Genomic DNA, 15,868 nt, shown 5'->3' on the forward strand with positions numbered 1-15,868 from the left:
CAGCAAGTAGCCAGTGGATGTGTTGCCACTGCACTTTCTGATATTCATGCGGACAGTTGGTAATCAATCCTGCTGAAACCAGACCCTCTCATAGCTCTTCTCAGCACCGTGTTCTGGATAGCCATTGCCAATCCTGTCTAAACCCCAGTTTAATGGCATGCATTTGGTAACTTCACATTCTTGTGTCTGAAATGGTTTATTTGCTAAAGATACGCTAGGATCTAGGGTTAGAAGTAATAGAGGTAAAACACACTTCATGCCAAAAATTTTCAGACCTTTTTTATACATTCTCATACTCCAAACACACACCTCCAAGCATTGCATTTCATTTTCAGGTTGCAGGTGACGTGGTTAGAGAATGAATTGTGCTATCCGACATCAGCAATGATCTTTACAAAATATTACAAAATTAAACTTTATTTTCTTTTTTCTTCTTTTCTGCATTTGTACCCAGAACCTGTGTACCCTGTGTCAACTCCTGATGAGACTGAGGGGTCTCAGGTCAACTTGCTAACTTTAGAGACAGAATCTAAGCTTCCTGTCTGCCGAGGCTCTACCCCTGAACATACTGTGGTCATGCTTCCTGTATCAAATAATACAAATGATACTTAGCAAAGAAAAGTACAAATGTGGATTTGGAAACAATTTGAAGCATGGGGCTAATCTTGGCTTTGACTTGAATTTTAATTGTTTGACTAAGGAAGCCCTTCAACCCTTCTGAGCCTGTTTGCTTATCACTAAACTGAAAATGACAACATTTGTTTTATCTACTACTTAGAGTGCCATGAGAAATAAAAAAAAAAATGGGTAAAGTGCTCTGTACGTCATATATTTTTAAACAACTAATTGAAGTTCATATGTTTTTATGAACTTCACCCAAGGACATCAATAACAGGGAACCACTAGGTTTAAAAATTACAGTATTCTTTCATTGATTAAGTAAGCTGCACATCTTTATTTCTTCATATCTCTTATATGTAATTAACCATTTAAGCAAAATGTTTACTTGAAGAAAAAAGAGACCGCATTTCCCTGTTTAGTGGCAAAACAGGCTGAAGGAAAATTATTCTCTTGGATAGACTGGGTAGTTTGACATCATAGGATCTTTATCCTAAGCAATACTTCAAACCTCTGCCAATCACACTTACTGTTTTGTTGAAAGGGACTCCATGAGATTATAGTAGAAAATGAACAGAATGCTTTTCAAAAACATATAGACACAGACCCATGGAGCAAAATACTTCTCTACAGTGGCTAAAACATATAAAGCAAAATCAGCATGTTTTAAATCACGTCGTACCGGGTTGAAAAAGAACTTCTTATTTCTATTTCCTTTTCTCTTTAATGGATTAAAGTGACAAATAATTTCAAGTTCAGCAGAACAAAACAGTCAAAAGATTATTCTAAAGGAAGACTGTAATATTAAAAATTCCACTTTAGAGAATGTAGCCACTAAGAAGAAAAATCACAATATAATTTAATGAAGCATGGGGATTATTTTGCTGGTGGTAATCAAGCCTGAAACAAAACAAAGTAAAATGAAACTCCAAAGCCTAAAGTCAAAGAGCCCTCCCAAGCCCCGGTTTACCTGTTAAACCAGTCGTCTGTGTACCGAGGGTAAGGATAGGGGTCGTTGCTACTGAAGTCGTAACTTGCTTCGGCATTCTGAAAAATACAAGGCATCTCATTAGGTCCGTACAGCCAGAGGCGCGGTAAAGGGAAAGTGCTGGGAGACTTGGAATGTTTCTAGTCTTCCCTGGAGTGCTGGGTTAGGGTGCTGCACTGGACCAACCCTTACAAAATTGTGTTGGAGCCAAAGTGTGTCCTTGGAGTGAGATGGCCTTTAGAGTTTCCTTGCTTTACACGGAAGGCTCACATCCAGCTTCTTCCTTTAGACTGAAATAGGCTGGTTTCCTTTCCCCTTATGGGTGTTAAACCCCTGCCCGAGGCCCTGACGTTGTCCACAATTGACCTCATTTTTTCACTCAACAAATATCATGAAGAGTCCAATATATGTCAGAGACTTTGCTAAGTATGGGAATACAATGGTGGCATCCCTGCCCTTATGTAACTTATAGCCTAGTTGCGGGGACAGACATCAATCGAATGATCAAACAAAGACATATACCATTACAAACTTCAATAAGTATCTGTATGAACTCTTATGCCCTACAGCATATGGTCAAAAGTGTACCAACTCTGTCATCCAACATCGTCCTTTTTGAGCAACTCCACTAATTCCATCAATTTTTGTTTTGATTGTTTAGATGACAAAATCACCAGTAGTTGTAATAATCATTTTGTGGGAGGTTGAGGTTGATGAGGATGTGACTCTGAGAACCAGCTGGCCTAGAACATTTGGGTGGGCAGGACAATGAGCATCCAGGGTTTAGGCAGGATCTGGGTGAACTGACCACCGAGGCCAATGGGAATGGGGTTACTGCCGAAGCCGGAGTGGACAGATGATGAAAACCAGCACTTGGCCCCTGTCTCCCTCTCTGGAAGGCTGTGTGAGTCTTTTGAAGCTTGAGGGCACTTCTGGAGACAGGGACCGCAGGGGCAAAGCCTGAGCAGACTGAGACCATGTTTCTATCAGGCTGGCAGAGGGAAATAAAGTCAGTGAGGGAAAACTAGAGAGTGTCCGTCCCTTTGTAGCTGCTGCTTGAATGACTGGCTTCTCAAACTTTCCACTCGGGCTTATCTTTTGGGCTGATAATTCTCACTGGGGTCTGTCTGGGTGATGCTCTTGGCTCTGCTCCTGACTCTGGGAAGATAATTTGGCCGGACATGGCGGGGGTTGGAAGGAGGACCTGGAGAGTTCTGAGAGCAGAGTTTACAGCAGAGAACCCTCAGAACTCTGAGACATCTTTTATAACAAGAAGAAAGACAGTGTATTGTCTGGGGTCAAATTGGCCTCTGAATGTTGAAATGGATGATAACTCAGGAACCCCAATTATTTTGTTGCCTTTGCAATTAATTTTTGATGACTAATGCTTAATTCCTTGGGTAACAGTCTACACTGAACATTAAGGAAGGCAAACAGTTGTTATTCTTGTTTGGCTGTATGTTTTCTGGCTAAAAATCAAATGGTTTCTAGCAAGGGGGAACAATATTTTGCAAGGGTTCTGTTTATGCCTCTACAGCCAAACAGAGTCATTTATTGATTTGAATTACAATGCTGTCTCCCATAAAGTTATTTGTGTACAGGAATAAGTTAAACTGGCCTTGAATGATACTGGAGTTTTCTATAATTGCCATTAACATGGACATTTGGAACAGGTGGTGTTTGGTGAATTTAATGTTCTGGTCACCAAGGCTTGCCAGATGCTTGCTTTGTTTGGACTTCTCTAACTTTTTACTGAAATCCTTTAATCGATTTTCCTGCTTTAGAAAATACTAGCTGTTTGGTGAAAATAATTTAATCTCTGATGATTCAGGATCGAGATGATTCAGAGTCATCATTAAGAACTTGAATTATCATTGTACCATCACACCGAAAGTGAGAAGGTTGGGTTGATTCCAAGCTGACCTCAGGGCTTCTCTGGGAGTTATTTCTGGAAGAAACTTCTGACGATGGCTCATGTTCTTTTCTAAAAGTTTAATGCACGGGGGAAAAAACCGATCCCTGGTATTTAATAATTCTAAGGCTTAATTTCTGAATATTTGAATGCATAATTAGAAAGAAAGATGAGACTTGCTCTTAGCTAGAAAGTTTAATAATTACAACTTGGCATTGTTGGCAGTGTGTACTTTTCAAACAGATGGCCTGCACCACGCTAAGAAAGGACAGTCACTTATATTCACAGATTCCTCTGGATTTTTATATATGAGGTGCTGTAATTGCCTGGCTATCAAAGACTCAGTTCCACGGATGACATCTTTCAGATCTGGGGCTTGTCTATCTGGAAGGCTGGTGATGAGAGAGGTGGGAGCTCCGGCAGCCAATGGTGGCTGTGCTCATTGCTTTTACATCCACAGAGAAGCTTCTGAGATTGTACCTGGCCCTGGTACTGCCATCCATACCCCCAGATCTGGAATTTAATGCCTCTCCGATCAATGGACTTCCCTTGCTGGGCTGCCCTAGACAAATATGTCGCAGGTCCCAGCTTGATGTAGGGAAAGGAAGAGAGGCATTCAAGTCAAACATACTTGGTTTTGAAATGAGGCTGTTTTTGACCTTGGAAATTTTCCTATTTTTTAGAAACTGTAGTTTCTTCATCTTCAAAATGCAGGTGGTAAAACTGTTACTAGTTAGTTGCTGTGAGGATAAAATGAAACAAGGGATGTAAGCTGGCAAGCACGTTGCCCCACGCAGTATGGGCAATGCCTCACCTCTGACTTCTCCTGTTGTGTCCTCTTTCTTTGATCACCTACAGCAAAGGTCACAAAATACAGCCCACCGGCTAAATCAGCCCATGGCCTGTTTTTGTAAGTAAAGTTGTATTGGAATGCAGTCACATCCATTTATTTATGAATTGCCTGTCACTGCTTTTGCACTCTAACAACAGAGATAAGTAGATGTGACAAAACCCCATAAAGCCTAAAGTATTTACCATGTGGCTTTTTATTGGAAAGAGTTTACTAATCCCTGACTAATGTCCTAGGCCTCTTGGGCTCCCAGGCTGCCCTCTGATAGCCCACACTATAGCATCTCACTCAGTCTTTGTCTTTCTGGGCAGATCTCTTTGCTCTGAGACATACATGTCCCATACCTTGTTCTCTCCTGGGCTATAGCCACTGAATCTGGTATGAACTAGTCTGAGTATCTTGTTGGGAGTTTGAATCTTGCTCCTCCTGTGTCTCATGCTAGTCAAAGGTCGGTTATCCAGCAGATACTGGGCCTCAGCTCACCGGGTACTGATGGAGGCCGAGGAGAGCATTACACTGCGATGGTGAAGAGGTGCCACCATGGTTTCCACCACTCCACTGCCCACCATTGGTCAAGCCTCTAGGGGTCACCATCCTCTAGTTCTTCTGTTTTTCCACCTACGAGTGTCCTGTTTGTTTCCAAGATTAGAACACTGCCCTTGGCAGAGAGTGGCAGTGACTTGCCATAAGAAAGAAGGCTAATGTATTTAATATGGACATCCACTGATGTGATTGAACAGATATTTTTTAGAGTACTGAGGGGCAAACTCTGTGGTCCAACTACAAAATTGTGAAAATGGTTTCTGTAGTCAGGGCTGTCATGTACAGTTGTGCAGGTTGTGCATCGCACCAGGGGTTCCTGCCCACAGGGAGAAACTAGGGTCTGCATTGGACTTACCAAGCCATGTGCACCACCCCCACACCCCAAGGTGGAGGAGGCTTTAAAAAAGAATTGGTCAACCCGGAGGGGCTGCTTTTGCTCATTTGTCCGCCCAGAAGGGGACACCTGTTCTAATTTGCCCAGAGAGAGGGTGCTGTCTTGCAGTTCACCCACCAGTAGGGAATGCCATTTTCAATTTCACACAAATGGCACTATATACCTACTAACACGTCCCTGGCAAGAAACAGGTCTCTGTGGTTATAGTTGTATACAAACCTGACCTCAAGGAGATTGTGCCACAGAAGACGTTTCTTGTGAAACATCAAATAATACAAGATTTGAATAACACCTCAAATAATAGGAGTTTATGATCACGAGTACAACGTGGCGTATGATTAACTGCTAATGTAATTCCACAGCTCCAGGAACTCAGAACAAGAAACCACATTCGCATTTGTCCTTTTATTCTGTCTTGCTCCTTTCCCTGAAGGCATTTAACCAAATAACCCAGCTAGGAGCTGGGTAACAGTATTAGCTGAAATTGCGCTGAGCTCATGGACTAATGAAAGAGAAATAAGCTTCTCCAGATAGACTCTCAAACTGCAACCAAATTGCCCCAGAACAAAGCTCATCTGTATGGAAACTGAGAAGCAAAATAGCTGAGTCCATTAGAGCCTAAAGAATTTTGCTATTGCGCCTACTTGCATCTAATATGGCCATGGCTTAATGTTCCCAACTGTGCCTATTTTGATTTTCCTCAAATACTTCTCCCACATGCACTGGTTTAACGATAATGTTCAGCTCACTTTTGACTGAAACGAACATTAAAGGGATTTATGTCTGTATTAAATCTGGCTGTAAAACTTAATGAAATTTAACATTTCTTCAGCATTCAAAAAATTTAGAAAAAGATACGTAGTCAGAAATTTGTTTGAAATCTTTCTTCTATACTCCTAAGGTTGCCAGGGTCATATCATTTTCCAGGGACACAGTGTTCTCCCATTGTGGATTTGACACTTTTCCCCATCACTTTCTTCTTGCTTCTGGAAATTCTAGCAACTTCTGTAGTCACTGGAGCACTCTCCAGATCAGAGGAGTGATACAATTGAACAGTCAGGCCGCTCAGCTGTGTCCTGGGTGGCTGGACATTTGACATTTTCTTTCCTTCTTTTTTCTTTTCTTTCCTTTTTCTTTTTTTTTTGAGACGGAGTGTCGCTCTGTTACCCAGGCTGGAGTGCAGTGGCACGATCTCAGCTCACTGCAAGCTCCACCTCCCAGGTTCACGTCATTCTTGTGCCACAGCCTCCTGAGTAGCTGGGACTACAGGTGCCCGCCACCACGTCTGGCTAGTTTCGTTTTTGTATTTTTCGTAGAGACGGGGTTTCACTGCGTTAGCTAGATGGTCTCGATCTCCTGACCTCGTGATCCGCCCGCCTCGGCCTCCTAAAGTGCTGAGATTTCAAGCATGAGTCACCACGCCTGGCTTTTTTTTTTTTTTTTTTTTTTTTTTTTTTTTTTAGACAGAGTCTTGCTCTGTTGCCCAGGCTTGAGTACAGGGGCATAATTTCAGCTCACAGCAACCTCTGCCCCTAGGGTTCAAGTGATTCTCCTGCCTTAGCCTCTTGAGTAGCTGGAATTACAGGCGTGCCACCATGCCTGCCTAATTTTTGTATTTTTTAGTAGAGAAGGGGTTTCGCCATTTTGGCCAGGCTGGTCTCGAACTGCAGACCTCAAGTGATCTGCCTGCCTCAGCCTCCCAAAGTGCTGGGATTATAGGCATGAGCCTCTGTGCCTGGCCAGTATTTTCCAGAGCTAAGCGGCTCTATCCTTTGGCTCTCATTGCCACCATTATCAGCAGACTTGGGAGAGGTTCTAAGCACTAAACAGATGAGGAGATAACAACATTAATTCTTAATGGCTAATAGGGTGCCCCAAATTAAAAAGATTCCTTTATCTTTTTCAAAGATGTTTAAAAATCTCTTATTTAATTGATATTTTCCAAAACCCTGTGGTGGAGGAGCACAGCTGTATTGCAGGAAGGAGCGAACAGTTGCTCTAAGTAACAGCCGAGGCAAACACCACCGGAGGGCATCTTTAGAGTGATCTTTGCCTATGTCTTCTTGCTCGGCTTGCTATTTTAGAAGGCCAATGAAGCGTGTGTTAGGCTACATAGAGGCTGATTCCCACACATGCATTTTAAGAGCTTCTCTAAAAGCGTAAATTCCTGGTGCTGACCTGATATATTAAAAATAAGCTGCCATTCATTGGAATGAAGCTCTAAGAGCTGGCTCCAAGATAGGCTCTAAAACTTGGGTGGAAAAATTTACGTCTTTATTTGCACTAGCCACCACCTCAAATCAAGCATTTCCTTCAGTTACGAATGGGAAGTACAAACCACAATATTATTAGCAGTACCTGTGAGCATATCATCAATACGTATCTTCATTGCACATTAGGGTTGTTGCCGGTATGCTAAAAAGTATCTTTTCAGTACACCCCTACCTGCCACTACATTTTGTTATTTGATGCATTAATGAAGGACATATGTTAGCATTTCACAAATGCAAAATTTCAATCTTTTGATAACTATTTCAATACAATAGCATTCCTCGGTGCCATAGTCTGAATGTTGGTGTCCCTCCAAAATTCATATGTTGAAATGTAAACCCCAGTGTGTTTGTATTAAGAGGTGGGGTCCTTGGGAGGTAATTAGGTCATGAGGGTGGAGCCCTCATGAATGGAATTAGTGCCCTTATAAAAGAGGTCTGAAGGAGCCTGTTTAACCTTTCCGCTATGTGAAGATGTGGCAGGAAGGCCTTGTGTATGAGGAACAGGCCTTCACCAGACACCAAATCTGCTGGCACCTTGGTCTTGGAATTCTGGCCTCCAGAACTGTAGCCAATAGATTTCTGTTGTTTATAAATTACTCAGTCTAAGATATTTTGTTATATCAGCTCAAACAGACTAAAAAAACTTGATTACCTTGTATATCTTGTTAATGTATTTAAAATATTATTTTGAGAATGAGGGGACACAGGTGCTTCTGTATGTGGTTGGTTGGTGCGGAAGTTGGCACAATCTCTTTGAGGAGAAATTTGGCAATATCTATCAAAATAAAAATGAATGGACTGTTTGACCCAGCAATTCCACCTCTAAGACTCTACCCTAAAGACAGACCTGCAAATAAATGAAAGATATATATTTAAATATATTTGTTCCGGCAGTGATTGTAATAGTGAAATATTAGAAACAACCTAAATCTCCAACACTGTGGATGAGTTAAAGAAATTCTGGTGCACCCATATGATGCAAAACTCTGCAGCTGTGGCAAAGAATGAGATATGAAACTGGCAATGAACTCATTCCCAAGAAATGTTATTAAGCAAAAAAGGCAATATGTAGAATAGAGTGTATAGTGGGCTCCCATTTGCAGAGAAGAGAGGGATGGACTTGCTGGTAAGTATACAGTAGTTCTGGGAAGAAACACAAGAGTCTTTTTTAAGTGCTTTGCCTGGGGAGAGGCGTGGGGTCTAGGGTGGAAGGAAGGCTTAGTTTTCATTGCATAACATTTTGTGTAATTTTTTTTAACTATAATGACATCAGGTAACACATATCAAGTGCGTATTTTGTATAAGGGACTCTTAGATATTTTGTATGCATTACTCATCCTTATGATGTCCTTGTGTGGGTAATACCCTTATTGTCATCCTCATCCCATAACCAGGGAAGCGTAGGCACAGAGAGGTTGAATATTCAGCCGAAGGTTACACAGATGATGAAGGGCAGAGCAGGGATTTAGACCAGGAAGTCTGGCTCCAGAGGCCTCTCTCCTAAGTGTGCAATTTTGCTTTTCTGCATCAGAATTATATTCATCATATTCTACTGCATGCATTGTTTAAAAGAAAAATAAATACCTAGCAAATAAAAAAGAGTAAGTTAGTGCATTTACCTCCTAGAACATTAGTGGATCATTCTGCTTAAATCCAAGTATATACCTTTAGCTATTTTAGCTAATAATTTAACCTCCCACAGAGGGTCATACTTCACTAAAGGGGTAGGGGAGCGCATGTCTTATTTTGTATGGTCCATTCATTTTTTTAATAACATGGTTTTATTTAGTTAATTGTCTCTTCCAAGGTTGATACAAGACCTTTGAGGCCTAAATCAGCAAATATGCCTCCAATGAGAAAGTTAATTCTCCTGATTTCAACAGTAGGGTTCAACCTGTTTCTCTGTTCTCTGTTGATTATGCTGTTCCTTATAGAAGTAGGATTTTCCAAAAAAAAAAAAATCATGCTCTCTATAAGACAAATAACACTGGTGAGTGAATTCCTCAGAATCTGAAATACTTCCTCTTTTTTCTAGAGCCTCTTCAACACTACCTGGTGGCCCCTGGGTTTCTGAGTACAGTTTGACAATCATTGACTGAGAATGCCATGAGATGCTTACACGTGGTGCCTGCTTTCCATGTTAAATAACATGGCATCGCACGGCAGGACTGTGGTTCCTTGCAAAACATTCCTGCAATCCTTCTTATTATGCCAGTGACAAAGTCTCTGCTAAGTGTCCCCATAGCTTTAACACCTCTCTATACTTGTTAATCCTTCTTCTTATCTGACAGAGGCAAGCATTGGCAGGCAGAAACACCCTGCTTCAGTTGCTTACATTGCATTTATTTTGACAGTCCATTCTACTGGTGTCACGGAATATTAGTTGCTTTTCTATTTGAAATAGTGATGTATAGTTTCCCTTTAAAATACATTTGTTTATGTTAAAAAGTGAGTCAATTTAAAGAAACATACTAGGTAAATAATAACACCAGTAGCAAAAGTTGTAAAGGTGTATAGCGACTGATGGTTGGTTTGGGAAACACCGGAATAAAGTAATGGTGTGGAAAATTTGTGACTTTGACTCCTTCAGTTATTAACAAAGTCAGCCTTAAAAGTGGGCCAAGATTTAAGTACTTCTGTGAGGTATTTGAAAGAGTGATGGAAAAGACGATCTGTCTTTAAATACCCATCCTGCCACTTGTCATTTTGACATTAGGGCTGTAATCCTTTTCATTCTATAGACTGTTGACTTCAAACATTTCCATTCGTTCATGCATGCATTCAGTCAATCACTTATTTTTTTTTCATTGAACAAATGTATTGAGCACCAACTGCTTGCTCCCATTGTACAACAGCAAGCTGCTATTGCAGAGGAAGATGCCCTTAGCTGGGGTATCTCATTAGCCTTCATGAGCTAATATATTATTATGGAATTTTTAATAGCACCTTTGGTTATCAACTAACAGTGGTTCCTAACTGAAGCTGCACAAGAGAATCACCTAGAGAGCTTTTAGAAATACAAATACTTGAGCAATTCCTAGATTCTGACTTAACCGATCTGGGGTGGGCCTTGGGCATCAGTGGTTTTTAATAAAAGCCACCAACAAACTCAACAAAACCTCTTTTGGTGGTTCTGATGGATAGTCCAGGTAGAGAACCACTGAGCTAACACCTTTGTTAATACCTCATATCCTAGCCTTCTTGTGGCTTAGAGTGTGGTCTGTGTACCAGTAGCACTGACATTACCTGAGAACTTGTCAGAAATGCCGAGTCTCAGCTGAATCTGCATTTTGTCTTTTTTTCTGGAAACATGGTCTCACTCTGTAACCCAGGCTGGAGTGCAATGGCACAATCACACCTCACCGCAGCCTCCGACTTCTGGGCTCAAGTGATCTTCCTGCCTCAGCCTCCTGAGTAGCTGAAACTACAGGTGTGTGCCATCATGCCCGGCTAATTAAAAAAAAATTGTAAAGACAGAGTTTCACTGTGTTGCCCAGGCTGGTCTCGAACTCTTGGCCTCAAGCCGTCCTCCCTCGTTGGTCTCCTAAAGTATTGTGAGACACTGCATCCAGCCCACATTGATTCTGTTATTTGTGAAATGGGTGGCAGGTTTGCCCTTGGTTCCCCGCTTCTCCTTTCTGCATCCATACCCTCCCTGTTATAATCTTCTCTCGCTTTCTCTCCTCCCCTTCCGCCTAAACTCTTCCACAGGAAGAAATTGCTTTTGATAAACCATTCACATCTTGGCAGAAATGCATTCAGACATTGCCTTTTCCAGTATTATCTGCTTTAACAGAAGAGAATGGGCATTGAAACAAGTTAATCTCTAATAGTAAAGATGGAAAGGTGTAAATTGTGGGAGCGTCAAGAACTTCTTGGCATGTCTCAGACCAAAGTTCTTTCTATGAAAAAAGTCAGCTCTGAGAAAAGAGTTGTTACAATGGATTTCTTTGGTTCGGAAGGAGAGGTTGAATGAGCCAAAGAAAACAAGACCACGTGTGTGACTACTAAGCATAATATTCTTGAATTTGGCCGGAGGCGGTGGCTCACGCCTGTAATCCCAGCACTTTGGGAGGCCGAGGTGGGTGGATCACGAGGTCAGGAGTTCAAGACCAGCCTGGCCAAGAGGGTGAAACTCCGTCTCTACTAAAAATACAAAAATTAGCCAGGTGTGGTGGTGAGCACCTGTAATCTCAGCTACTCGGGAGGCTGAGGCAGAGAATTGCTTGAACCTGGAAGGTGAGTTTGCAGTGAGCCAAGATCATGCCACTGCACTCCAGCCCTCCAGCCTGGGTGACAGAGTGAGACTCTATCTCAAAAAAAAAAAAAAAATTGATTTTTTGTGCTTCTGGTAGTTGAGGGCTGCTGGAGGGATTGATTCTGCAAGAAAGAAGAGTAAAAGTTCAGAGTGGAGGGTTTCCTGCTATTAAACAAGTTTTGACTAATATTAAGGTCTGAATTATTTTTGACTCCTGCTGCTTAAAGTTTCTGTCAAATTGGGTGTATTTAAAAATTAAAAATTTAAAAATACACCCAATTATAGACAAACTCAATGCCAAGCTGCATGAACGACAATAGGAGCTAAAATGCTTTTTAAAATGTTCTTATATTTCAACACACACTTATTTTTATACCCTGACTTCTTCCTGAAAAGAAACAATGTATATTTTCTGGATTCTAACAAATGATATAGACAAATAAAAGTTAACAGTATAGTAAGGTGTAATTTGGATTTAGCAAAAATGGAGATGCACATAGGTAACTCTAAGTGTGCTTTGATTCTGTGCTCAAGTCTTTGCTTGGCCTCATTGTCCAAATTTGACCTGCGTATCCATAGATACTGCTGGAAGCAGATCCGAATTCATGACCCATTCTACTTAGGCAACTGCCCTAGAACTGGCCGATTCTCCCAACCTTGTTCCAGCGTGGTTGGATTTCTCCCATTTCCTAGTGGCCTTCACTGCTGAGGTCTCTCTGTGCTCCCCCATGATGACAAAATTGACCTTGATTCAGCCTGGGCAACATGGCAAGACTCCATGTCTACAAAACGTATAAAAAATATTAACCAGGTGTGGTGGTACGCACCTGTAGTCCCAGCTACTCAGGAGGCTGAGGTGGGAGGATCTCTTGAGCCTGGGAGTTGAGGCTGTAGCAAGCTATGATTGTGCAACTGTATGATCCTAGCTTGGGCAACACAGTGAGACCCTGTTTCAAAAACAAACAAAAAAAGTTGACCTTGAGTGAGCTTCTTGTAAAAGCAGCCCCAGCAGTGCTGTGAGCCATCATCACTTCATTCCCTATCACGTCAGGAGAGGATGATGTGGAAACAATGGCTAATTTGAAGTTGAAGGAAATAGAAAAGATGTGGGTTTAAGAAAGGCAGTGGAATGTAGCTTTGATAGCTTAATGAGAGGTTAAGGCCAGCAATCACACAGGGATGCCCTCCAGGACTCAGGACAGGAGGAGGGCAGCCTGCAGATGGGCTTACAATAGCTGCAGTTATGGACTTGCCCGGAGAGAAGGCTGAAGGTTGAAGGGGCCCGGTGTAGCTGGCTCAAAGGGCAATTGAAGCCTGATTCTTGGAGTTCTACAAAGACTGGGTGTACTATCAAGGGTCTACAATAGTGACCGTGTAAATCAGCCCAAGGAGAGCAGCAGTTCTGGAAAAGGAACCAGAAGATAATGTAGCAGCTAGAGTCTAAATTTGTGTTGTCAAGGTGACAAGGTACAAGTCAATTTGTGTTTCCCTCTCTTTTGACTGGGTGTTCTCTGATGTTGTAGAGATACTCAAAGCTTCTTTGTCCTTGCCTCCTCTGTGAGCATTCTGCTTGCCTTTGAATGGCTGGCGAGGTCGAGGTCACTACCTTTGAGTCCAGATGTCCTGAGAGAGATGGAGACACTAGTTTATAGCCCTCCCCCTGAGACTGATTACACAACTTCAGTATCACCTGCTTCTCCTTTTTCAGCTCTAAGAATAGCAAAGATGAGTTCACTGATAGCTGAGTCACCTCATCGAAGGGATTGTTGTGTCCAAATACCATTGATTGGAAACTTTGTCTTAAACACGTCTTAGACGATGTTTTTTCCTCCTGTCAAAAGGACAGGAATATGAATAATAGCTACTGTATTGGGGTCTGTTGCTATTATACATACACATATAAGTTTTATGTATAAATTACAAATATGTGTAATTCAGCACAAATTAATTTTATGTGAGCCCCACAGCACTTTTGAGAATTAAATATTATAACCTCCATTCTACAGATAAGAAAACTGAGGTTCCGTGAGATTATGTAATTTGCTCAAGGTTTTCTAGCTAGAAGTAGTTGAGTACAAAAAATGTGACCCTCTGACTCAGAAAGCATTCTCTTCTCTCTGCACTGCATGACATCTGCAGCTCATTTTTATGATAAAAAGTAAAGAAAAAAATGTACAAGACTGTGAACACCTTGCTTATCCCAGCACACTCAGCACCGAGTGAGAACATTAAGACCTAAGTTGTATTAAATGATAGCAAGATCAGGACTACCGTCATGAAAGGTGGACTCAAGGACTTGGGTTTCTGCTCATTTTCACATCCATAATAAACCAAGCCCCAAAACTTGTCAGCAATCTTCTCACTTATTTGTTTTTTTCTTGTAACAGTTAATCTTTGCTTTGATGATTCTTTTTAGGATAACATAGCTAAGAGGAGAAGATGGAAATGGAGTGTCGTGTCCTTGGGAGATAAGCAGAAAGGATGTACAAGGCACTTTGTAAATATCTTCGTGTTTATAATAGCTGGGGGAAAAAAAGTTAAGTAGATGAGTTCTCTTTCATGAAGAAGTAGTTTGAATCTTACCTTTGAAGAAGAACAGTTTTATGTTCCCAGCTAATGTGAAATGTGACAGAAAAGGACTGATCCCCAACTGTTCTGAAGAAAGATTAAATGCACTTCTGGTTCTTTTCACAGCTATTCATCATTTTAATTGGTTTTGAAGTCAAAAAATTTTGACAGCATTTGGGATGGGAATCCAACTTCATAATTCATAAACTATGGAAAAGTGATTATAGCCTTCATTTGGATGCTGGGCACATACCTTATTAAGTTGCTACAAGATGAAACACCAAAATCTACATTAATCACACAATCCCTTTGTGCACAGAGGTTCTAGCAGGTGAATTATGGGACACTGGTTTCTTGGGAAGGAAAAACTCTGCCCTAGACCTTTTGGGGATGACACGTCCCTGACTCATGGTGCTCCTTGCCATTCCTGCTACCACCATCATTCATGGTATTTTCAAGAACCAGGAAGAGAGCTCATCCAACTCCCGTGCCTCCCTGTCCCTTGTCCTCTCCCCACATGACACTCTGCTCTGAATAGATGTCCATCGCTTTTCCATCCCCTCCAGTTCACTCTAAGTGATTCAAGGATATGCACTGGGTTTTTCACTTGATACCACTTGCACACAGTAGACTCTTGACAAATGTATCAGATAAACAAATAAGCAAATTTCAAGAATTGTCTAAGTTGTTTTGTTGACATCAGTATCATTTGACATTATAAGATTTGTCAGGTGGAGCTCACTCATGCTCTGTACATTAACAAAATTATTATTATTTTGTTATTATTATAGACAAAACTATAGGTACAGAAAACAGATCCAGGGTCTTGCTATGTTGCCCAGGCTGGATTCCAATTCCTGGGCTCAAGCGATCCTCCTGCCTCCGCCTCCCAAGTTGTTGGGACTATAGACACATGTCACCATGCCCAGCTACAAAATTATTAAAATAAAACTGTTTGCCTTTGGAATTCGGTAGAGCAACATAAGCATGCTTCCAAGAGTTTCCAAACCTTTAAACATTCAGCTTTCCATTACTGTACTTGTACTTTTTTACATTAAATGTTGATATTTCAAGCCTCCTTTTTTAATGTGCTAGTGCCATACCACTTCTATTTATACCGCATTTAGCTATGGAGGTGTTGTAAGCAGCATTATTTACACATTTTAATTGCATTTTGTTGTTATTTTAGGAAAACAAGAAAATGGAAATGAAAGTGGAAAATGGAAATGAAATAAACTGATACTAGAGATGAAAATAGAGGTCTCATAAATTTAATATCATTGAAACAAGAGAGAAATCATTAGGTGTGCTTTGAACAGAAAGTCTTTAGCCCCAACAGAATACTTATTGGATTTAACTCAACTGTGCTCAATAGTGATTGTAAAAAAGAAAAAAAAATTAAAAATATTCATCTTTTTGAAGTTAAATGATGAAAAATTAGGTCTAAGAGTTGAAGTATAATAG

General features: G+C 41.0%; 1 protein-coding gene across 1 annotated transcript in view; it reads right to left on the reverse strand.

The window, feature by feature from the left end:
* PCSK2 (proprotein convertase subtilisin/kexin type 2) overlaps positions 1 to 15,868 on the reverse strand; it is a 253,105-nt gene that overhangs the window by 72,097 nt on the left and 165,140 nt on the right. Inside the window, exon 6 of the mRNA XM_005568299.5 lies at positions 1,589 to 1,665. Coding sequence (XP_005568356.1) covers positions 1,589 to 1,665 — 77 coding nt within the window. The remainder of the gene's footprint in view (positions 1 to 1,588; positions 1,666 to 15,868) is intronic.

This window comes from Macaca fascicularis, chromosome 10, assembly GCF_037993035.2.
Source record: "Macaca fascicularis isolate 582-1 chromosome 10, T2T-MFA8v1.1".
NCBI lineage: Eukaryota > Metazoa > Chordata > Mammalia > Primates > Cercopithecidae > Macaca > Macaca fascicularis.